At 38.3% G+C, this 23,847-nt stretch overlaps 4 protein-coding genes across 5 annotated transcripts in view; 3 read left to right on the forward strand and 1 right to left on the reverse strand.

Moving 5' to 3' along the window:
• The first annotated feature begins 1,270 nt into the window (after positions 1 to 1,270).
• On the forward strand, positions 1,271 to 5,139 carry LOC102231770 (arsenite methyltransferase-like). 2 transcript variants are annotated; one of them, XM_005801066.3, is made up of 10 exons: positions 1,271 to 1,405; positions 1,823 to 1,956; positions 2,320 to 2,470; positions 2,548 to 2,684; positions 2,770 to 2,839; positions 2,920 to 3,001; positions 3,089 to 3,220; positions 3,278 to 3,420; positions 3,564 to 3,686; positions 4,054 to 5,139. In XM_005801066.3, the coding sequence occupies exons 1-10, from the start codon at positions 1,370 to 1,372 to the stop codon at positions 4,129 to 4,131; spliced, it is 1,086 nt and encodes a 361-aa protein (XP_005801123.1). In that variant the 5' UTR covers positions 1,271 to 1,369; the 3' UTR covers positions 4,132 to 5,139. The 2 variants fall into 2 exon arrangements, with proteins under 2 accessions (XP_005801123.1, XP_023207870.1); XM_023352102.1 differs by lacking the exon at positions 4,054 to 5,139 and adding an exon at positions 3,828 to 4,040.
• A 1,820-nt stretch (positions 5,140 to 6,959) lies between these two features.
• Positions 6,960 to 10,152, forward strand: LOC111612080 (piggyBac transposable element-derived protein 4-like). The gene has a single exon (XM_023352101.1). The coding sequence runs from the start codon at positions 7,819 to 7,821 to the stop codon at positions 9,562 to 9,564; it is 1,746 nt and encodes a 581-aa protein (XP_023207869.1). The 5' UTR covers positions 6,960 to 7,818; the 3' UTR covers positions 9,565 to 10,152.
• Positions 10,153 to 10,770: 618 nt separating this feature from the next.
• Positions 10,771 to 18,187, reverse strand: LOC102232286 (apoptosis-inducing factor 3-like). The gene is made up of 19 exons (XM_023350832.1): positions 18,022 to 18,187; positions 17,136 to 17,226; positions 16,899 to 17,008; positions 16,707 to 16,816; positions 15,891 to 15,935; positions 15,727 to 15,808; positions 15,514 to 15,626; positions 15,336 to 15,422; positions 15,164 to 15,255; positions 14,937 to 15,067; positions 14,698 to 14,813; positions 14,511 to 14,582; positions 13,755 to 13,818; positions 13,572 to 13,648; positions 12,906 to 13,023; positions 12,692 to 12,790; positions 12,524 to 12,599; positions 12,331 to 12,435; positions 10,771 to 11,800 (listed from the first exon to the last, which is right to left on the reverse strand). Exons 2-19 carry the CDS (start codon positions 17,216 to 17,218, stop codon positions 11,770 to 11,772), a joined length of 1,611 nt encoding a protein of 536 aa, XP_023206600.1. The 5' UTR covers positions 17,219 to 17,226; positions 18,022 to 18,187; the 3' UTR covers positions 10,771 to 11,769.
• Positions 18,188 to 20,867: 2,680 nt separating this feature from the next.
• tlcd2 (TLC domain containing 2) overlaps positions 20,868 to 23,847 on the forward strand; it is a 30,530-nt gene continuing 27,550 nt past the window's right edge. The window contains exons 1-2 of the mRNA XM_005801042.3: positions 20,868 to 21,542; positions 21,775 to 21,857. Of these exons, the coding sequence (XP_005801099.1) occupies positions 21,364 to 21,542; positions 21,775 to 21,857 (262 nt within the window). The 5' untranslated portion in view covers positions 20,868 to 21,363. The remainder of the gene's footprint in view (positions 21,543 to 21,774; positions 21,858 to 23,847) is intronic.

Consider the following 23,847-nt stretch of genomic DNA (forward strand, 5'->3'; position numbering starts at 1 on the left):
TCATTTCTATGAGCCCAATTTAGTTAACTTTTATATGTTACGATTTTGTTACAAAATGCTACGGAGCCCCTAAGGGGACATGGAGAGAAAAAAAAAGGAAAGAAATCCCGACTTATTATCTCGAGATCCCGACTTATTATCTCGAGATCCCGACTTATTATCCCGAGATCCCGACATCAGTACATAACGACCTAATCACAGTGATGGAGGACACCCACCCATGTGGGTGTCCTCCATCACTGTGGGGGTAGATATATAGATTTTTATTTCGAGCTTGGGCTTGAGTATAAACACATTAAATCAGTGCTTGACAGCAGACATGGATTTAATATTAGTGAGAGACATCTGAAGAGAGTTTTCAGAGCGCGGGGACTCATTCGGCGCAAGTCCTTTTCCGACTTGGCAGTTTTGGTAGAATTCATTAATAACCAGCTACAGTCCTCTGGACAGCTTCACGGTTACCGATGGATGTACGCTAAATTGCATGTGCATGATATCCTCCTCTGGGACATCTCTGGACCGCAGAAAATGATATAAGTCGTCCTCCATAATCAATGTAGACACACTCCACCACGTTTACCGCATAAAAACATGCCTATCCCCCCAAAAAAAGTAACTCGCGATTTTTCAGAAATGTCGCGGGATCTCGAGATAATAAGTCGGGATCTCGGGATCTCGAGATAATAAGTCGGGATCTCGAGATAATAAGTCGGGATCTCGGGATCTCGAGATAATAAGTCGGGATCTCGAGATAATAAGTCGGGATTTCTTTCCTTTTTTTTCTCTCCATGTCCCCTTAGGGGCTCCGTAAAATGCGGTTAATCTATATGCAAAACAAACGTATTGGTTCATCTATAAAGCATTTATGAAGAGCAGGACCTTTTACATGCACTTTTTAATTCGGTATATTATATATTTAATAAATCGGCGTTTGATTCTTTTTCATCTATTTACGATTTCTTAGTTCTTTCTTTCATGTTATTATTCTTCTGAGGCACATTGGGGAAGTCGAAGCACAAAAAAACATTTGCAGTGCTACGCAGTGACAATAAAGTTCTATATGCCACCAGAAATGAGGAAAACATTAATATACATCTCTTTAAATTTTTCTTTCAAGTAGGTAGATATTACAAAGAGCCTTTAAAGTGCTCTTAATCAAAATGGTTTTTTTATACTTACATCTATGGAATCCTCATAACCCAGTATTTTTTTTTTCTTTTACAATATTTTATAAGAAAATTACGTGTGTTGGAGCTTTTATTCTGAAAAGGGAAGGCGGAAAAGGAGCTGTTCTGACCTCAATGTTTTGAGGTTTTATTGCCCAGTGCTGCTGTTTTCTGGAAGTTTGCGATTGTGTTTTTAAACCAGAATGTTGAAAAGTGACGACGTGCGGGAAAATGTGAAGGTACCTTAGTGTTTATTGTGGATCAGACTCCGAGCAGCTTTGTCCTCATTTCACTGAACAGTTTTCCAAATGTTTTGTGGACGTTACATAATAGCTGCTTGTTGCCGTTTGATTCTTATTACAGTAGAGGGTTTGTTTTCTTTGAAAGTTTTACTTTGTGAATCTGCAAATTATATATAGGGTATACAGAAATTTTTATGGTACATAAAGCTATCCTAAATTTAAGTTAACGATTTTTACATTCATTTTACTAATGTCATTTATTTGGATGTGATCATTTGAAGCTAAATTAAATCAAACAATAAATAAACCTGTTTATCTGTAACTTTAACTCAACTTTAGCTTCATTTGCATAAAAATTGCAACCGATAGGATGTTTAAAATAATTTATGTATTAAAAATGATGTACCTATTCAGAAGTACTATGGCTGTCGCCTGGAGTCTTCCTGTGACTTGCAAACTAGTGCTACTTCCTGCAGTTTGGCCTGCAGCACCCTGCCAAGGAGTTTAACTGAGGCCCTAAGTCTGATTCACCCTGACGTCATCAAAAGGTACTCCTGCTTAAATCAAAGTAATGATGACAATGCATTTTTATGGGAACATTCTGTATCAGGATAAGCCTTGAGCTTTATTATATAAAACGAGAAATCCCAAAGAACTTCCAAGTGTAATTGCAGCAACAGGCAGTTCAACAAAGTATTGACAACAGACTTTTCAGATTTGTCATTTGTGTGAAGGGTTTGAAAGCTACTCTCGTAATTCTACTTCGCCTTGATGCATTACCTTTTACTGGTCTCTCTCAAAAAATCCCAATAAAATACAATGATATTTATCATTTTGAAGGGAGCATGTGGAAAAGACCAGGGGCTATAAATAAGGCACTCTATAATTCGATCACTGATGCACTTTTCCAGATTCTTCGGATGCGGCCTTCCGTTTCCAGCGAAGCTCGAGGGCTGCAGAGTTCTGGACCTTGGTAGTGGATCGGGACGAGATTGTTTTGCATTCAGCAAACTTGTTGGGCCGAGTGGACACGTGACGGGCATCGATATGACTGAGCAGCTGGTAAGATACACTCGTCTGAGCCCGTCGCACCTCCTCCCTGTACTTTCTTTGCAGCTGATTCGGCCGAGTTTCTGTAGATCACGGCATCCCGCCAATTCGTCGAGTATCATCAAAAGAAGTTCGGCTACGAGGAGCCCAATGTCTCATTTGTCCAGGGATACATGGAAAAGCTCTGTGAAGCAGGGATACAGAGAGATTCGATGGACATTTTGATGTAGGTTAAGAGTTTAGCTTTGATCCTTTTAGCCAGTTAAAGTGATCTGATTGATAACAGAGGATAACCTCTTTTTTTTTTTTAGCTCCAACTGTGTGATTTGTCTCTGTCCTGATAAAAGAGCAGTGCTACAACAAGCCTACGATGTTCTGAAGGTTAGTTTAAAGACTTACTGTGTTAATGTGTACAACTTGACTCTGCTTTATATTTCTGACTCTTCCTCCTTTTTTAACAGGACGGAGGGGAGCTGTACTTCAGTGACATGTATGCCAGCAGTGTCATTCCAGACCACATGAAACAGGATCCAGTTCTGTGGGGTAAAGTTACAACACTTCAGAGGAACCAAAGTGAATTGTCGCATGCAAAACTCCACTGGTTAGAATCACATTCATCTGCTGTTGCAGGTGAGGGGATGGGTGGCTCTCTGTTCTGGAAAGATCTCATCTCGCTGGCCCACAGTGTGGGCTTCAGCACTCCACGTCTGGTCTCAGCAAGCCATATCGAGGTCCACAACATCCAACTCAAGGAAAAAGCAGGTAGTAACAGGAAACTTTAGGCAGCACCGAAACTCCTCTAAGCTCTTCGTTTTTCAGGTGACATCAAGTATGCTTCAGGCACCTACCGGCTCTTTAAGTTGCCGCAGCAACCAGGGAGGTCAGGTGCTGCTGTGATCTACAAGGGAACCATTCCCGACTTCCCAGATCAGCTGGACTTTGATTCCTCGCACTGTTTCAAGGTGAGGAGGCCAAACAAAAAGCTGTCTTATCGATATTTACTCAGACATTTATTAACAAGATGTTAATTAGTCTCACAAAACAAAAATAAGTACCAGATTCTGCATTAATAACCACGGTTTGTTTTTTTTTTTTTTCTGTGCAGAAAGATGTGGAAGTGGAGGTAGACGCAGAGATGACAGCAATTATCCAGGTTTCCAGATTCTCTTCGGATTTTACAGTCAGGATGTTGGATGAACATAAGTCTGATTCTGAGCCAACACCACAGGTAACTCAGAGTATGAGTTTGTTTTGGTCAAATGCTGTAAATCTGTCATTCTAGGTCCACAGTGCATCAAGAAAACATGTTTTAGACTTTGTTGTCTAAATGTATATCATAATTTTTATTATCCATTTTATGTCTTAACAGCATTGTGGTGGAATTTTAGCCCACGACGTAACAAAGATAAACCATCATCGTTGTCGGGCCGTATTTCAAAAATTGTATTCTGTATTCATAAAATGGACGTTATGGACGTCATAAAATCATAAAAGGTGTTTTATGATTTTAAGCATTTAATGTGACAAAAAAAGCAGAAATATTATCCTATGGGCTGCATAATAATGTGACCACAGTTATTAATTATCTTTTTCAGTGCTGTCACCTCAACCCATTCCTGCTGGCTGACCGATGGGGGTCCTCTATGAAGCAGTGCTCCAAAACATCCAGATAAAACATACAGGCAGCTGCAACCTGCTGAGAAGAAAATACTACACACATTTAATTTTATTTTAACAATTCGTGTAATTTTATTTGTGCCAACAAGTACTAATGTCTGTGAAGGAATGAATGAAGGAATTATATTTAGTTGGGTTTGAGTTTGCTAACTGGCTACAAAACGTCACATTAATACATTGCATAGATGGGGAAAACTAAAATAAATAACATTCATAAATTGTAATAGATTTTGTAACAGTGAGAGATCAGAGCAATACTGTGAAGAGAAAATTAGGTCTGACAGCTGTGAAGAAATAATAAAGGCATAGTAATACTTAAAATGTTACAAGTTGTTTTTAAAACCTGATTATATAGTGAATATTTTTCATTCATTCACTACAGCCTTGGCTCTAATGTAAATATTTGGTTTTTATTGTAACACATCTTTAATGCAGAACTGGAGAACAGCTACAGGTTGAGATTTTGTGCTGTCTGTCTGAAATGACTAGAGGAGAAAAAACTGATTTGGTATCAGGTATTTTTTTTTTTATTAGAAGCAGAAAAATGTCACAATCTTCATTTTGTTTTCAGTAAACATCCTGATAAGGAGCTGCTTATGTAAATGCCAGCTGGGCAGTCAGTGAAAATTTGAATCATTTATATTTTAGGCTACATATGACAAAAATAATCCCCATAGAGAGAGATACATATCTATTTTTGATTTTTAAAAGTAGAAAATAACCAGCAAAAATAATAACTGTGTGTTTTTTAGAATCACACTTAAAAGCACCTTAATGAGCCTCTGATGCATCCTGATAAACTGAAACCAGTTTAATTGCACTTAATTAGTCAAACAAAGCGTATCACACAGTGAAGATGTCAAACACCACACAGACAATTTAACAGTGAAACACACAGAGACTGTTGCTACCCTATTGCCCTCATTTTGCCAAAGTGCACCACAGGAAGTCATTTCTGCCTGTTGCTATCAGGCTTTACAATGCCCACGTCTGTGCTAGTTGATAAAAAAAAATTCTGTGCTCATTTATAGGTTATTTATCAATTAATATATTGCATGTGATTGCTTGTTATTTATTTATTTATTTATATCTAGTCATTTTGAAATTATCACTCTTAGGTATATATATATATATATACCTAAGATATATATATATATATATATATATATATATATATATATATATATATATATATATATATATATATAGAGGTAGGAAGCTGCCTCCATGTCTGTTTTACAAACAAAAAACAATCCAGTCGTCTGCATATTTACTGTGTAGGACACCTGCTTACCTATGAGAAAAGTTATCTTCATATAGTGGTTAAAGTCTCAATAATAACCTATAAAGGACGCTCTGATTACACCAACTCTCTTGCTGAGAGATGATGCGTGAATCTCTTTGGCGTCTGCATAACTCTGCAGCAGATGTACCCCCCTTTAAGTCTGATATGATAGATTTATTCCATGTTTTGCTTGTTTTTGTATCTGCTGTGCATTTACGTGCTTCAATCCATTTCATTTGTAGCATCACAAACTTATTTTAATATAGTGACGACATGTAGTAATTTGAGAACGACCAAAAACGACTTCTTGAAGCCAATTGGACGCATTTTAATGATGGATAATGTTGAGAGACAGAAACAACCATTTCTTCAAAAATACGTCTCTCTGCCCGGGTCTTAGATATTTCAGGTTAGACACAAAAATGAGCCACAAACCAGAATGTAAAACCACTCACAAGACATTTTGTTAAATCAATGCATTTGGCTAAATGGAGACACAACTCACCCACAAACATGGACAGCAATGAGTCCCTGCAGGAGGAAGTCGTGTCTGAGTGTCAGAGTGAGGACTTCATATTTTTATCTCTCATCCTGGCGCCCCGAGACATAGCGAACCCCTCCAACTATTCCCATACACACAAGCTATACCTGTCAAATCCTCTCCTACATAAAACACTCCACTCTTGGCTGCTAACCATCTAAGGAGTTGTGCTTTCTTAGATGTTTCACCTTTTACTTCTGCTGGTAGAACATTCTGACCTGCTGCACCCTGTCCTGCACTCCTTATCTAACTGTGGTATGCAAACAAGGTTATTCATCTTATCCTTCGCTGGAACATTTCAAACTATAATGACAATACACAATTTAGCAATATGAAGCATTATATTTGACATTCAAAATGTGTGATTACAATATTCGAAATATGCAAAACTCACTCAAAGCGTGAATATACTTGATTACATTTTCATTTCTCCACAATAAGCAACGAAAAGAAAATCAAACGCACAATCTCGAGCAGTTCATAAAACCTATAATACTAACAGCAAATCAATGTTAATACCTGACATCTGAGTGTAACTAATACTGTTTCCTAGCAATGACCAACATGAGGACTTGCTTATGATGTTCCGTACATAAATTAGGACAAGCACAGCGCCACAGACAGACTGCAGCGCATTTAGACCACGCTAGTTTCGCCAGCCAGCGGTCAGAGTTGAAGCAGCCGCTCTTACAAACTGGTTTCCTGTGGGGTTGAGCTGAAGTGGAAGCAGTAGGAGTGTTTTTTTTTTTTGTTTTTTTTTTGTCGAGCATCGAGTCTGGCTGTAATGAGAAAACAAGACGGGCTGTGGCGGATAGCTGGTGAGCTTACCGGACGAGAACCATGAGCAAAAACCCTGCGTTTTTTCCTTGAAGCAGAGCTTTTTGGAAAACACCTGCGGTCGTCGCAAAAAAACGAAGCGCCTCGTCTCGATCTCCTCCGCTGGTTTTTTTTTTTTTTTTTTTTTTTTTTTTTGACACTCCCACCCGGGAAAGGTCCAGGGAGAACACACCGCGGTACCAGCGGGCAGAGCCGTTCCCTCTGAGCTGATATTTAATTTATTTTACAGCAGCAGACAGAGAGCTGTGGGTTGTCTGCCATAGCCGGTGGGCATACCGGACCTACCTGACGCAGAGGAAACTTGATGCAAGACCTGAACCCGGAGAATCGCGACAAAAGAAACCGGCTGTGGCCCATCACCCAAAAGGCAACGGGGGGAGAGAAAAAGATGGCCCATTTCGTCGGAAGGAGAGCATTTGTTGGAAACAAAGAAATATTCTAACGGATATGTTGTTCGGCCACTTTTAAAGGGAGAATCGCTGCGCTACGTTTCATCCAAGTTAAAGAGGAGTTAAGGTTAAAGTCACTGTTCTGACTTTTTTCCCCCATTTTTCCTATTAAGCATTTCTATACTTTGAAATGTATTTCAGTTAACGCTCGAGGCTTAAGAGACATTACTAAACGAAAGGCAGTTTTTCTTTACACACACACACACACACACACAAAAAACAACAACTTTGATGCAGACTTTTGCCTGGTTCAGGAATCGCGTTCGAGTAATGAAGATTACAACTTCTGGAAATCGCAATGGGGCGAGGACTCATGGATGTCCCATGGAAACAGCCATTCAGCTGGAACTCTAACTCTTATATTATGTTTATGGTCAATTTGACCGGATTTCAATTTTTGTGTTGATCAAAGCGCCTGGTTATCCTTTAAATTTAAAAATGTCCTTTTGGTTTACTTTATTTTGATAACTTCTGAAGAGCCATTCAGCACCAGGTGTGTGTGAAAGAGGAACTTTCTCTCCACTGTCCTGTACACTATTTCCATGCCCTTTCTTTGAGAAATAGACCAAAAATGAGCCTCGCACGATTTTTAGCCGAAGAAGCTTTATCACAGCTTATGAACTGGGATAGTGATGTAGAGGAAGATATTTCAGAGACTGAGGATGCTTCAGAGCCAGAGGACTACGTCATTGATGATCCAGGTTGTCAGTTTTCCCTAGACGATGAGGATTCAGAGGACGGGTCTGCCGGTGTCCCTTCATCAAATGAAAACCAAGAAATGCAAAAACCGCCATCCACAGAGGGGACATTGACATCTAAAGATGGTCAAATAAAATGGTCAACATCACCACACCAAACCCAAGCTAGATTGTCATCTTCTAATGCCATCAAAATGACCCCTGGTCCTACAAGATTTGCTTTGACAAGAGTTGATGGTATTGAATCGGCCTTTCAGCTCTTCATATCCCCACCCATAGAGAAGATAATCCTCGACATGACCAACTTGGAGGGGAGGCGTGTCTTTCAAGAAAAATGGAAGCCACTGGATCCATCTGACTTGCATGCTTACATTGGAATCCTGGTATTAGCTGGAGTATACAGGTCAAAGGGTGAAGCAACTGCAAGTTTATGGAGCGAAGAGTATGGAAGACCAATCTTCCGAGCAACAATGTCTTTGGAGACATTTCACATGATCTCTCGTGTGATCCGATTTGACAACCGTGCCACCAGAGCTGGTCGACGTGAGAAGGATAAACTTGCAGCGATCAGAGATGTCTGGGATAAATGGGTCAAAATTCTGCCATTATTGTATAATCCTGGCCCACATGTTACTGTTGGTGAGCGCCTCATTCCATTCAGAGGACGCTGTCCTTTTCGACAGTATGTGCCAAAAAAGCCTGCGAAATATGGCATCAAAATATGGGCAGCCTGCGATGCAAAATCCAGTTATGCATGGAACATGCAGGTATACACTGGGAAGCCACTTGGAGGACCACCTGAGAAGAATCAGGGAATGCGCGTGGTACTGGAGATGACTGAAGGGCTGCAAGGTCATAACATTACATGTGACAACTTCTTTACATCCTATCGGCTTGGAGTTGAACTTCAGAAGAGGAAGCTGACTATGTTGGGAACAGTCAGAAAAAATAAACCGGAACTTCCCTGTGAGATTCTGAAGATGCAAGGAAGACCTCTGCATTCCTCAAAATTTACTTTCACAGAGAATACAACACTTGTTTCTTACTGCCCAAAGAGAAACAAGAACGTTCTTGTGATGAGCACAATGCACAAAGATGCATCTCTAAGCACAAGAGAGGACATGAAGCCGCAAATGATCCTGGATTACAACTCCACCAAAGAAGGAGTTGACAATCTTGACAAAGTCACAGCAACATATAGCTGCCAGCGCAAGTCTACCCGTTGGCCGTTGGTGGTTTTCTACAACATTGTGGACGTGTCTGCTTATAATGCCTATGTGCTGTGGACTGAGATCAACCAGCACTGGAATGCCAGCAAATTGTACCGACGTCGAATGTTCCTGGAAGAACTAGGCAAAGCACTCGTCACTCCCAAGATCCAGAACCGGGCCAGGCCAGCTCGATCTCCAGCTGCTGCAGCTGTCATTGCAAATGTCCAGGTCAGGGCGTCTGATCAACCCACAATGGACCCTTTGGATAAATGTGCAAAAAAACGCAAAAGATGTCAAGTCTGTCCCTCCCGAGATGACAGTAAGACAAGTACCTCTTGTGTGAGATGCAAGAAGTGCATCTGCAGAAAGCACACCGTGACATTCTGTCCATCATGCGGGGAAAACTGAAAATGTCAAACATTGAAAAACCCCAAAAAACAGGCAAGTTAAATAGTTAAAGAAAAAGTGTTAATAATTAAAATCAGAAGTTGCTTAATATAGTATTGAAATTAGTTTGTTTATTCTTCTCATGTCTTCTAAATGTTTGCATAATCTAAGATAAAGTTATTATTGGGTTAAATTAATTTCCTGTCTGTTTTGTGTTGATTTACACAATGCAGGTCAAAATTACCCGCAACATAACAAATGTATTTTTTTTCTCAACATAATACAAGGATTAAGCACAAATTTAATGAGAAGGTCATTCTTACTCAATCGGACTCTAATGGTCATTATATGTAGATAGTTTTCTGTTACTGTCACCATTTTTTTCTGTTGGGAAACACTTATGGTTACTCAAGCATGAGACAAAATAAGGAGTTATTTTAAACACTGAATAATTTGATTGATGGTATTGTTGAAAGGTTCTTTGAAGTTAAAATAATACTGGGTTAAAATAATACGAGTTTGATTGGCTGGGGGTAAATTGAGAAGGCGCCATTTTGAACTGTGCTATGATGCTGGAGGCCTAATAAACCGGTTTTGATGTACAGTTAAGTTTGCTGATTTTTTGTTTTCCTTCCACACCACACCTCTCAGTGTAACACAAAATGAAGGTAATTATCAAAAACAGTGGGAACTTTTAAAATTTGAGCTAGAATTTGGTTCTAAACAAAAAAAGGAATGACAAGTAGAGGAAAATACTTTAATAACAAACCTTACTGCTCAATCGTCCATTTTGCCAGAAAACCCATCTGAATCACAGATACGTGATCTGTGATTCAGATAGATCACCTATCTATGATCTAGGAGTTCTGCTCCTATTATTACAACTATATAGTTGTTATTTATTACAATTATAGTTGTAAATATTATATTTGTATTATAGTTGTAATAAATAACAACTACATAGTTGTAATAATAGGAGCAGAACTCCTATGATTTCAACTAAAACTAGATCAGTTATACATAAATAAAGCTAAAGGTGCATTTGTTCGATCGAGAGCGAAATGGTTAGGGAGGGTGAGCAGAATTCCAGCTACTTTCTTAAACTAGAAAAACAAAAACAGAATAAAAATAACATAAATAGACTCTCCTCAAATGGTAATATTGTAGATAACCCCAGTGAGGTATCCATCTATCTATCTGAGAAATGACTAGAGGAGAAAAAACTGATTTGGTATCAGGTACTTTTTTATTAGAAGCAGAAAAATGTCACAACCTTCATTTTGTTTTCAGTAAACATTCTGATAAGGAGCTGCTCTTGTAAATGCCAGCTGGGCAGTCAGTGAAAATTTAGGCTACGTATTTTAGGCTACATATGGCAAAAATAATCGCCATAGATAGAGATACATATCTATTTTTGATTTTTAAAGGTAGAAAATGACCAGCACCAAAGACTTAACTGAACAACATAATCAGATCAAGCAAAAATAATAACAGTGTGTTTTTTAGAATCACACTTAAAGCACCTTAATGAGCCTCTGATGCATCCTGATAAACTGAAACCAGTTTAATTGCACTTAATTAGTCAAACAAAGCGTATCACACAGTGAAGATGTCAAACACCACACAATTAACAGTGAAACACACAGAGACTGTTGCTACCCTATTGCCCTCATTTTGCCAAAGTGCACCACAGGAAGTCATTTCTCCCTGTTGCTATCAGGCTTTACAATGCCCACGTCTGTGCTAGTTGATTAAAAAATTTTCTGCGCTCATTTATAGGTTATTTATTGATTAATATATTGCATGTGATTGCTTGTTATTTATTTGTTTATCTAGTCATTTTGAAATTATCACTCTTAGGGTATATATATATAATATATATACATATATATTACAAACTTTGTATTTATTACCTGAGATGGAGTAGCTTTCAACAAAAACACAATTTCCTCTTGGGGATCAATAAAGTATATTCTATTCTATTCTATTCTATTCTATGGTGATTACAGGGAAATTAAATCATTCAGTCTGCACGATCAACAAACACATTAAAGATTTTGCTGCTGCTATGGTAACAGCACGACATAATAAGAAAAGAACAACAATTTGATTAGTTTACCGCCACGACTGCGGCTGTAAATGGACAGATCAATGTAGGCAATGTAGAGAAAGACAGAAAAAAAAGAGATGGAGACAACATCATCGATTGCTCCTGATGACAACCAGTTACATCCCCAGCCAGCTCAGGTCTTCAGATCTGCAAACATCAGCAAGGTAGTTATTACACAGAACATTAATGTCAATAACCTGAATATCAATAACATTTTTATACAGACTTTAAGCTATTTAAACATGTCCAAAATAGTCTGTTGTTACCATTAAGATTTAACAATATCCCAAATAAATTTAACCCGTCTTCTTCTCTTTTAAAGTTAAATATTTCCTTTGTTTTCTGAAACTACTACAGCTTAGGCGGGTGGTGTCCAAACAACTTATCTAGTCAAAAATATCTGTATTGATGCATTAGTTGTCAATACGTCACACATGACTAGAAGAGTCCCAGCTAAGTGTGCCATTACTGATTTAGTCAAAAACTATTTCATCTGAATATTACCTAAATAGCTATGTTAAAAAAAGTTGGAGTTGTTCCTAATTTTTCTCATGTAAAATTCTACCTCTGCAATAAAATATTTCATTTCAAAGCTTTCAACCTATTTTGAGGAGAGCTCCATGTTTACTGCGTAGCGTGCATTCTAGTAGTTTGTATAGATGCAAACTGTGACTCACTGAGCCTGAGTCTTTGTTATGGCTCTGCCTTGATCCAGCAGGTCTGCAACACGAGACACGGCGGGCTCGAACGCCATGCTGGCAGCAGCAACCACCACCTCGTCCCTGTCAGACACACAAACAGGAGAAACGTCAACAGGACCAGAGCAGATTTATCCCCAACTGCACAAAGAGTCACTCAACAACTGCTCACTTTATGTATAAGGCCACAAATTTCCGTTCTTCCAGTTTGCCTTTAATTATGATTTCTGTGTAGCCCTCACCATAACCTGAAAAGAACAAGTAAAAGTGAAATGGAGATTAAATTCCGCTTATTGTGAACTAAAAAAGGTTTTTTGAGACTTCGCATTAAATACTCTACCTGCGTATCTGATGCTCTTTCCAGCCAATGCAGACCAGAAAAAAGGAACTGACTCAATTGTTGTTGGTTTATTCAGCATGTTCAGAGCTGCAACTCTTCCTGGTGGTAGAAGCAAAACTAAGAGTTCGTGACAGAGTAAAAACATGTGCAATAAAAACATAGCTTAAAAAGATGAAGGAAAGGAAAATATTTTATATATATTAAAGCGTTTAACCGTGAGCGTGGGACATCTGCCAGTGACCGATATTGACCCGCTGGTCCCCACGAATGGTCAGAGGGAAGGAGGCGACATCTCCAGCGCTGAAGACATCTGCTACATTGGTCCTCATGAACTAAGAGAATAGATGGAGCAGATAATGAGTCCAATGTGTCGCCTTCACCACAGTCATCCTCTGAAGATCAAAAATAAAAACTGAATTGCTTTCATGTAAAGTAAAATTATTACTGGATGCTGTAAACTTAGAGCTAGTCTTCTGCACCATAATTTGACCTGTTCCATAGATAATCAACATTTAACTCTCTGGCAAAACATATTTTTCTACTTTTCCCCACTTTTATGATGTTTTTGTTCATGTAAGTGATGCCTAGGTTAGTTTGTCTGTTTGCCTTAACCATTGCATTACAAAGACAAATCTAGCTCAACAACTTTAGGTTCCAGATAGAAAATAATGTCTCCGTGAAACTGAATCACGCAAGGGTTCTTCTATAAGTAGGCTGTGACGATCTCTTTTTTTGGGACTAGATTTAGGAAAGTTTCTGTTTTTCAGCGTATATATATATATATATATATATTTTTAATTCTTGATTTAAAAAAAAAAAATCTATTTTTCCATCACAACGATCTCAGTTTGCCCGATGCTCTCCTGTATTTGAATGTTACCTTGTCAACAACAACTGCTTTTCTTGAATCCACTGCCACGTTACTTCCTGTTAGGAAGTCTGAATTGGGAATTGCACCTGGAACACAAAATGAAAGAGGTTAATAATTAAATTCATTGCTCTTCCCTTTTTAAATAAATACATTTATTATGACAAGGTAATGCAATAAAATAAAAATAGTTACCAATTCCTGCAACTACCACATCAGCTTCCAAGACAGTACCATCAGCCAGCACCACCTCCTTCACCTAAAAAAAGGCAATGGACAATAAAACATAAAATACATTTCAGAGGTTATGCAAGAATTTAGTAGGGGACTTTCTGTTTCTACTGAGTCATTACAATCTTTACTGAAGAAGTGAACAACATGGGGTGAAAAGGTACATAGAAATGATGGCTCTGTACATATCTTGGCTTTAAATTCACACTTCTGTACGTTTTTGCAACATAACAATCGTAGAAATAGAATAAAAGATATGTGTCTGTGTGTGTTTTTCAGTAGAGATCAAACAAAGTTAAAATACTATGATAGTTCAATTTTATCAGAATTTCACAAACTGGTCAGTGGAGCCTTAGTTACCAGTTTTACCTGGATGCATCATAAAAAGGGTAATTAATGGGAAAGTCAGGGAACAAACTCCTGGTCTGAAATTAGAAAGACTGATGTTGCATTTGGGTTGGTTGAATGGCAGCAGGCAGCTGGAACTGGACTTTAGTCTAACTTATTCTGCACTAGTGTTGATTAAATTCTGTTTGTCATAGTTCAAAGTTGGTAATTATGTACTACCTTTCTTATCACTGTTGAAAAGTCCTGAATGAATGCCCCCAAATTAAAAGAGTTTCAAAGGTTTTTACAAATCTTTGTCACAGGAACCAATAAGAGTAAAAAAAAACTCTACAGGAGTGTTTAGAGCTGGGCAAACAATAAAAACTGAATTACCTTTCCATTCTCTCCTCTGATCTCTGTCACTTTGTTGTTCATGACAAACTTCACTTTTTTTTCCTCCAACATCTTACAGTAAGAGAACAACCACAAAAGTAAAGCTGATGAGATGAATAAAAATGTAAAAAAAAATAAAAAGAAAGAAAGCATTAACAGATAAAATGAGTTTTCAGCTCCTCTTCACCTCCATGGTCATCTTGCCAATCTCCGGCCCCAGAGACTTCTCAAAAGGATACTTGGTGGGACCCACCAGAGCCACGCTGGCAGCCTTGTCCGACAGGTAGGAAGCTGCCTCCATGCCTGTTTTACAAACAAAAAACAATCCAGTCGTCTGCATATTTACTGTGTAGGACACCTGCTTACATATGAGAAAAGTTATCATCAAAAACTGATTAAACTAGTGGTTAAAGTCTCAATAACAACCTATAAAGGACGCTCCGATTACAACAGCTCTCTTGCCGAGAGATGATGCGTGAATCTCTTTGGCGTCTGCATAACTCTGCAGCAGATGCACCCCCTTCAAATCTGATCCAGGACACTGGAGAGGGCACGCTCTGCAGACATTAAAAATATTCTAATTCATGTTCATTTTCCGATTGTTTTTTTTTTTGGAGAGCACCAAGAATTTGCTTTCAGGATGCGAGACTCACCTGCAGCCTGTTGAGATGAGGAGCTGATCATAACGCTGCGAGGTGCCGTCGCTCATCTGCACTACTTTATCAGTCGAGTTCACAGAGACCACCTGCAACACAGGTAAAAACAGCTCAATCCAACATGACAGCAAGTCATGTGCATTTGTAGCTGGTTGGTTCTGGCTCTCACCTCTTTCTCCATCCACATTTCTATCCCGTGTTGTTGATAGAAGTCATGCTGCCGCAGGAGGATGCTGCTGCTCTCCACATTCATAGCCTTGAGACAATGAAAACAAAGAGAAAATGCATCTTTTCTTAAAGTGACAGTGACATTAAGTTCAAGGGAGCTATTGGATGAAGTTTCTCACTTTGCTTAGCTTGGGTTTGTCAAACGGAGGGAGGCTATCTTTGGTAACAATGATGATGCGACCCTGGTAGCAGTTCTGACGAAGCGTCTCGGCACATACCAGCGAGGCAGGGCCTGAAATATATCAAATTTGTGCTCGAGATGTGACATGTTCCAAACTTTTAAAACTGTCTGCATATTGGTTGCTAATTTAGGAACAGTTGACCAGACTCACCTCCTCCCACAAGCAGAATGATGTGTTTGATGTCAGGCTTAACAGTGCACATCTCTTTCATCCTCTTGGTCAACTTCAAAGACTGAGGGCAACAAATTATAAATGATTTAACACTAAATAAATTACATTGTACATTTGAGATCCCTATCACTTATGTGGCTTACCTTTTTGTCAACAGAAACATAAACATTGCCATCTTGGACCTTCACCTGTCAAATTAACATAAACAAGTAATTTGAATGAAAGAGCCAATTCATGTTTTAAAATACCATGTTTACCACAACACCTGCGAATAGAGGAACTGTTTTTAGAGAGATGGGAAGCAGCATTAACTATCGGTACAGTTCTATGTAGACGGACACTTAAAATGTCCTTCTTCTGAGTGAAACATCAGACAACATGTTTTACTTTTATATTATCTGTATTTTTAATTCTAAAATGCCATAAACATGTTTTTTCTTTTATTATTTTCCTGTCACACTCAGTTGTTTGGAATGGTCAAACTCATTTTAATATCAGTCACAGATAAAATCAAGAAATATAAAAACAATTTTCAAATTGTGCTTTTATTTATCGAGAGAAACAGTATGTCTAAACCAACCTGCTGTTATGTGTAAGAGAAAATGTCTGTTAGATCTTTTTTTTATTTTTCTTCTTTTTCAATTTTACTATACATGCTCTGGCCTGATTACTGTTTATACATTAAACAAAATGCTTAAATAGAACCTGTCTGACTATACAAAGTAAGCTAAATGATCTTTAAAAAAAAAAACAAAAAACATGTCCTGATCTAAAAAAATTCAAGAACAAATGGCTGGATTAACTGAAATCCATCTTTCTGAAAATTATAACAACGTCATTATTGAGGCTTTTGGGACTCCAGCAAGCCACAGTAAAAAAAAGCAACATTTTTTTAAAACTGGCTCTTACTTATAAGGGGATTCTTTTTGCAACTAAATGTTGTTTTAACATTGTTCTACCTTGTATGTTGGCAGACAGTCCAGGCCTGGATAGTCCTCGATGTCTCCCGTTTTCACGTTGAAGCAGGCTCCATGAATAGGACACCTCACTCTGTCTCCAACCAGCGTTCCTGGGAGGTTAATAATCACAATCTGGTCACATTTTGTGCAGATTGAAAATACTAACAATAGTCTAGAAATGAACTGATTTACCCATAATGAGTGGGGCATTGTAGTGGGTACACCTGCCTCCAACTGCGCTGTACTGACCCTTGGTACGGACCAACAGCACCTTCTGGTCCTCCACAGTTACCGCCTTCATCCTGCAAAAACACAAAATATGCAAAAGAAAAGGACAGTTGAGACATTTTTCTTTTGTCATCGTTGAACTACATAATCTGGTCTAAAATCTGATCTTTATCCTTTAGTGAATGGTAAGTTGTTACTTACTGTCCATCATGCAGATCAGACTCCTGACAAACCAGTATGGTCAGGTCCTCCTGCCTTTCACTTTGCTCCACTCCTTGGTTCATATCCACTCCTACATGTCGAAATGCAAACACGGCCATTGTTACAGCAGTTGCACATAATTATTAATGACAGCAGGGGTGGCAAGGCTCATGTTACCCCAGTAGATCCGCCCCTGGTGGCACTTATACACACATAGCCTGGATGAAACGCGCTCAGTCATGCAAATTATTAAGCAAACTCTCCTACTGCCGCAGCAGTGATACAGATGATTTATGGAGGACCTTTATACACACTTGTAGGTAACATGCAGCAAACAAAAAAAGCGTTTGTTTCAATTAGTTCACGCTTACAACTGTACAGCAGCGTCTACTTTATGTTCTTCAAATGAACAACAAATAAAATATGTTACTGCTCATGATAGATTTATTCCACGTTTTCCCTGTTATTATATCTGCTGTACATTTACGCGCTTCAACCCATTTCATTCACCTTGTAGCATCTCAAACTTATTTTAACATAGTGACGACATGTAGTAACTTGAGAACTACCAAAAACGACTTCTTGAAGCCAGTTGGACGCATTTTAATGATAAGTAACAAATAAAAAGAAAATATTGAGCAGTTGATAAAACCTATAATACTAACAGTAAGTCAATGTTAATACCTGAAATCTGAGTGCAAGCTGCGACTAATATTCTTCACTAGGCTTGACAGACAATTTGGCTCAAAATTATTACCAAAGTTATCGCGCCGTTTCCACGCAATTACCAAAATGAGAACTTGCTTCTGATATTCCGTCCTCAAATTAAAACAAGCACAGCGCTACAGCTGTCGCAGACATTTACCTGCATTAGGACTATGCTCACCTGAGTTGTTTCACCAGACAGCGGTCAGAATTGAAGCAGCCGCTCCTACAAAGAGGTTTCCTGCCCGCCTATGTGACCTTTTTTGAGAAACCAGCCCGCATGACGCTCAGCAGAAACAACCCAAGAGTTCCTCCCGCAACAGCACGGACTGCGCACCATTCAAGCGTCGGCGAAAATGGCGTCTTAGAAGACGATGTTTGAGCAGCGTCTCTAGGAGATGTTTCCCTGGCAACGGCCGAGTCGTTGCGATGCCAACAACGTTAGAATTAATAACACGCATATTTCAGTTAAAGTCTGACTGGTTGGAGATGGATACTTGGAAGTACTCAAACATGAAATTGTTTATGAAATATTTCATATTGAAACTAACTTTCACCCAATCAAAAAGGACTTCATTCCTTTTTTTTTGGTTTAAGATCAGGAGGGGTCTATTTTAAAAACGTACTACACAAACGTTTCTTTTCCAGTAAATTATATTTATGTTGCGTTATCAATAATCATTTAAAATTGCATGTCAATCTCTTACAGTAACACCTCCCTCACCGATCTAAACGCTCTTGTCCTATGATCGTACGACGGCTTTGATATGGAGCAGACAGACACAGGAGGGAATGACGTATTGTCTAACACGCATGCGCTAACACTGTTTTCTGACAATATTAAGACAATACGAAACACCTATATATTTTAAATCAGTCATAACTATGGCTGAGAGATAATTACTTAATAATAATAATAATAATAATAATAACAATAATAATAATAATAATAATAATAATAATAATAATAATAATAATAATAATAATAATAATAATAATAATAATAATAAAATACAATACAAGCAGAATGCAAGACACGGACGCAAGGAAATTATGGCTACTTCAAAAGATGACATACAAAAATCTAATATAAATATACATAAAATCAAGTTATAATAATAACCTGTTGCAATGCTTCGCTTTTCTTGGCCAAAAGGTGTCGCAATATCTCCAAAAACTACATCTATCATTCATGTCCGCTGGAAGGCGCTTTATTGAATGAAAAGGGCGCCGAAGGAAGACGCAGTGGAACATCTCCGAGTTTCAGCCTTCAGTCAATCAGTCCAGGTGTATAATGAACTGTAGTCATAAAACACAGCACAGTGTTTGTCCTGGGTGGTTTAGAGTCACACATAAATGCCTAATTTTCACATGATTCCACTGAGCCTGAAATACACGAGGTTGGTTGCGTTTAAGAGCTGTATGAAAATTACACCTTCTAGTAGAAAGTCTTTCCTAACTTTTTCTGGTTCTTCGTGATATGATAAACCAACTTTTTATTCAAAAATAATCAAACACTGATCCTATTATTATTATTATTATTATTATTATTATTATTATTATTATTATTATTATTATTATTAGTAGTAGTAGTAGTAGTAGTAGTAGTAGTAGTAGTAGTAGTAGTAGTAGTAGTATTACTCTATTTCTGTTTTTGGACATCATTATCCTTTTAGAGTTTCATAAAATTATTTTTAAATGTTTAGTTATTGATGGATCATGTCTGATTTTGGTATGTTACTTTTTTATATTTATTGTAACAACTTCATCATTGCACCCTTTCATTTGCTTCCCCATTAATTTGATTTTGTTTGGTTATGTTGATGGTTTCTAAATAGCCTCAGACCTGAGGATGTTGATCATTTGAAATCACAGACAGCGCATAAATAACTATATATTGTGTCTGTGAATTAATGAAAAACACATTACTGGTTTGCTTAAAAACATCAGTTATGTTGCACGATTCACTGGCCTAAGGTGCTGATTATAAAATATTCTAAAGACTTCACTAAAGAGCTATGCTTTGAAATACAAAATGTATCCAAATGGTTACTAAATGGGTATTGTAACCATAATCCACAAATATAAACAGCAAATGTTGTGTATTGGAAAAATGTAACAGACCAAAATAAATTCCATCAACTTCTAATCACTTTGCTATTTAATTATTTTAATGAACAGTATTAGAAGTAGAAAGATATTAGGTAACCTCTCATGTAGGTTACATGTTATGTATTAAATAAAGCTGATAAAGATGATATCAGATAAGAGGCAATGTGGACCCATTTTCTCACAGTTCAAGGACAAATGTTGTCATGTAACCAAAGCAGAAAGCATGACACATATTTAAAATAATCATAAAAAATTCACAAATACCTGAAAGGCACAATTCAGTAGGTCATTTTGCAATCAATCCCAAAGATCTACATCCATATTTATTGTGATAGGGTGTATGCAGTTTTCAAATACATATAAATTGTGCTTTTAATTCATTCAAAGAAACAACAACAACAACAACAAGAAACAAAGCTATCCAACCAAACTATGCTTTTAGAAATCTGCTATCAGTGTACACAAATGCACTTATTCACAAAAAGTAAGAAAAAAAAATCCTAAATCATGAACTGTGCTTTAAATAACATCTCAGTAATCTACTTTGACAAGAAGAGGGGCTTTTGTTTTTAACTTGAACTCCATGCTCCGCCTATTGAAATGGTATTTTAATTTTGTACCAAATACAAATCTTTTCCATAGATCAACATCAGCCTATCGCATTCTCTGACACTGCACAACACGGCTTGGTGACCAAAGAAAACAAGGAAAAGAACAGCCATTTGAGGCTGGAAGAAGAGGTATCACATTATTTTTCTTATTTTTAACAATAATTTTGCCGACTTGAAAAACTACAGTGTACCTGTCAACTACGGGGTTTGGTGAAACTAAAAATGTTTTTTTTTTTTTTTTTCAACCCGGTTGAGCTTGTGTAATTGATTTTTTGTTGTTTCCCACTGTAAGTGAACGCATCACAACATGTGGAACGCGCCCGTAGCCACGCCCCTTCATAGTAGGGCGGGGCGTGGCCGCCGCTTGGTTTCTGTTGATGTCAAAAAGTTACACAAGCTGAAGGGGGGAGAGTTGTTACAAAAGGGCGGTTTCACAACTGTCAACACGGCTTCACACCTACATTCACCGGCTCTACCTGTGCGCAGGGAGCGCTTCTTCAGAGGAACACCAGCTGATGGTGCCATCACCCACTCATCCACGTTTTCTCTTTTCACGACAACCGTGTGATTTCTGCGACCCCCCGCCTTATATTCCCAGAGACCAGTGAATGGTGGGCAACAAGCGGCATGTGAACGTGATCTCCTCGGCTCCGGGTCTCCAAACTATCTCTCTGCGTCGTCCGTCTGCTTGCCCGTGGATCTGTGTTTGGCTCCCGCCGCCTTCACGCCGCTCTCTCCTGCCGTGGACTGTCGTGGCCTGTTGAATCATCACCCACGCAACATCTACCAGCATCTCCGCCATGGAGCTCGGCTCTGTGATTTTAACCACCGGGAGCTCGGTGGCCCTGTTTAAGCTGGTGAACGCGGGGATCGGCAGGCTTCACATCCCGGAGTCAGCCAGCAGGAATGTGTGGAAATGGAGAAATATCTCCACCTCGTTCGTGCACAGCTTCATCACGGCGATCTGGGCTGTGCTTTGGTGAGTTTGTCAAGTAGCGTTTAAAACTCGCAATAGTTCAGCATCTCTGCCATGCATGTAGTCGCAAAATCAGATTTGCGGCTCCAGCTATTCCCGTTGTTCCACTTGTAGAGACTGACGTGGTGCAGAAGGAATTTTATACATGCATGGCACAGAAATATTTGGTTTCCCAAAGTTCTCTCGGTTTCAGCTTTAAATTGCGCTTATTGGAACCTTTTTTTTGTCGTTCCAGCTTTTTCCGACATCCACAGATGGCTGAGGATCTGATAGAAACTTACTCTGTGTTTTCACATGCTTTGGTGTCCCTTTCTATCGGTGAGTAGCATCTTAAATGTGATTAAATACAGTTATGGCGGGAGGGCATGTTTACCCGTCTCCCATTCTAAAGTAAGGTGGGCAGCGCACTCAAAAGTTGCACCATTTGAACATATCTTCACTCCAGTAAAAGTAAAACTCAAGTAGGACTAGTACAAAAGTACAAATACATCAAATAATAATAACAAATTCAGGCAGAATAAATGGTTTCCAAATCAATTTTTTCAACTTTGATGTAATGAACACGTGTTGAGGTACCTCTGGTAATAAAATAAATAGTTTACGTATATTCACTTGATATCCAAATGGCACATTAGGCGCAGGAGAAGGAAAATGGCTTTAAATGATGAAGATGTCTCACTTAAACATAAAGTATAGGTGTGTGTCTGGTGCATTTTTGGGTAAAACAAGCTTGGGCTTCATTCAAGAACAAATGTAATTAAAAGTTACTTTCCAGGATTGGAGAAGTCAGAAATATTACTCTCGTAAAACTCAAAAGTAAGGTATAGTAAAACTACCCCTAAAACTTTTTTTTAAAAAAAGAGTTACTTGCGTAAATATGACAATATCTGACATGCTGCTACACCAGACGGCACAGCTGTTACACATTTGTCTTTTTGAGAGATTGATGAAGAGATGGATTGTAATCCAACAGAAGTGTCTTTTTGATGCCCGAGATAAGTGACTCATTGAAGAGCTAACCATCTTCAGAAGCAATTCTTCTGAAAAGTATTGCTTCTGAAGAAAGTTTGATTAAAAGAAGTGGGTGAGGAGTTGAAAAGCAGCCAGTCTTGAAAGGCAAATTTTTATAAAGACATACAAAGTATTATAGCTGAGTTGTGACTCAAGATGCTGTTTGTAAAAATGCCGGTAAAAGTATCGCTGTTTAAAATAGAAAACGATGAATATTTCCATTCAACGAAGCTCGTCTTTCTTACAAATGAGGATAAGACGCAGTAGCCCTCTTTCAGTTAGCCAGGAAGGGGAGCCTTAGTCCACACAGCCAAGAAAACTCAATTACTTTTTTGCTCTTGGATGAAGTATCTGTGGAGTTTGCATGATGCGTCCTGGCTTTGACTTTGATCCAAAGTCGCATCCTTTGACTTACCTAAGCAACAGTCCATCCATGCAGCACCCACATTTACTCACACCAATGAAAGTTTTGTGCACGCACTGTCTGCTTCTAGTCCTTTAACCAGCAACTGGTTTGTGTATAATGTCATGTTTGATTTGTAATTGGAAACTGTTGTTTCTGTGATCCAAATCAGAAAAGGCAAACATGAAAAAAACTGTCATTTTATCTCAGAAAGTCACATTTTCTGGAGATGTGCTGAGTTTAGTGTCCAGCATTAGTAAACTTGTCTATTTGCACGTTAGAGAGTTTCACGTTTAATCAGATTCACAAATAGTATGAGAGTCTCTACTCGTGATTGTATTCCTTCAGTGTTTCTATACATCGAACAAATGCTTTTATCAACATGTTATTAGCAGTAATCAACACTATAACTACATTTGACAAATCCCACTCGTTTCCAACTAGAACCAGACCGGGCTCGCTTTCAGTATCGTGTCTGAATCTGAGGAAAAATATCTTAAATCAGTGATAGTCTATGAGAGCTGTTAGCGCTTCTATTGTCACCAGTCTTTGACTAAAGACACCAAAAGTAAAAATAACCAACATGCTGGTTACTGCTCAGCCATAAATATAACATTTGCATCAGATGCGCTGAATTTATTCAATCAGTACTGACTGCATCAGTTCATGGCGCCAAAACAAGGCTGTTATTTTTGTATTATACGTTAAGGTAAACGCATTTAACGCTCTCTGCAGAGTATGAGCACAGCAACCAGCTGATGGTTTCATTCAAAAGTGGTTTGGTCGTAGGGCCCGTTGAATGTGTTGGCACTGCACAGCCCTAATAACTGTCCATCCAAATAGACAGTACCTTAAAGGTACTGTCTATTTCTACCTCTAAAAAAAGAGGTACAA

The sequence above is a fragment of the Xiphophorus maculatus genome, chromosome 18 (assembly GCF_002775205.1).
Source record: "Xiphophorus maculatus strain JP 163 A chromosome 18, X_maculatus-5.0-male, whole genome shotgun sequence".
NCBI classification, from domain to species: Eukaryota; Metazoa; Chordata; class Actinopteri; order Cyprinodontiformes; family Poeciliidae; genus Xiphophorus; species Xiphophorus maculatus.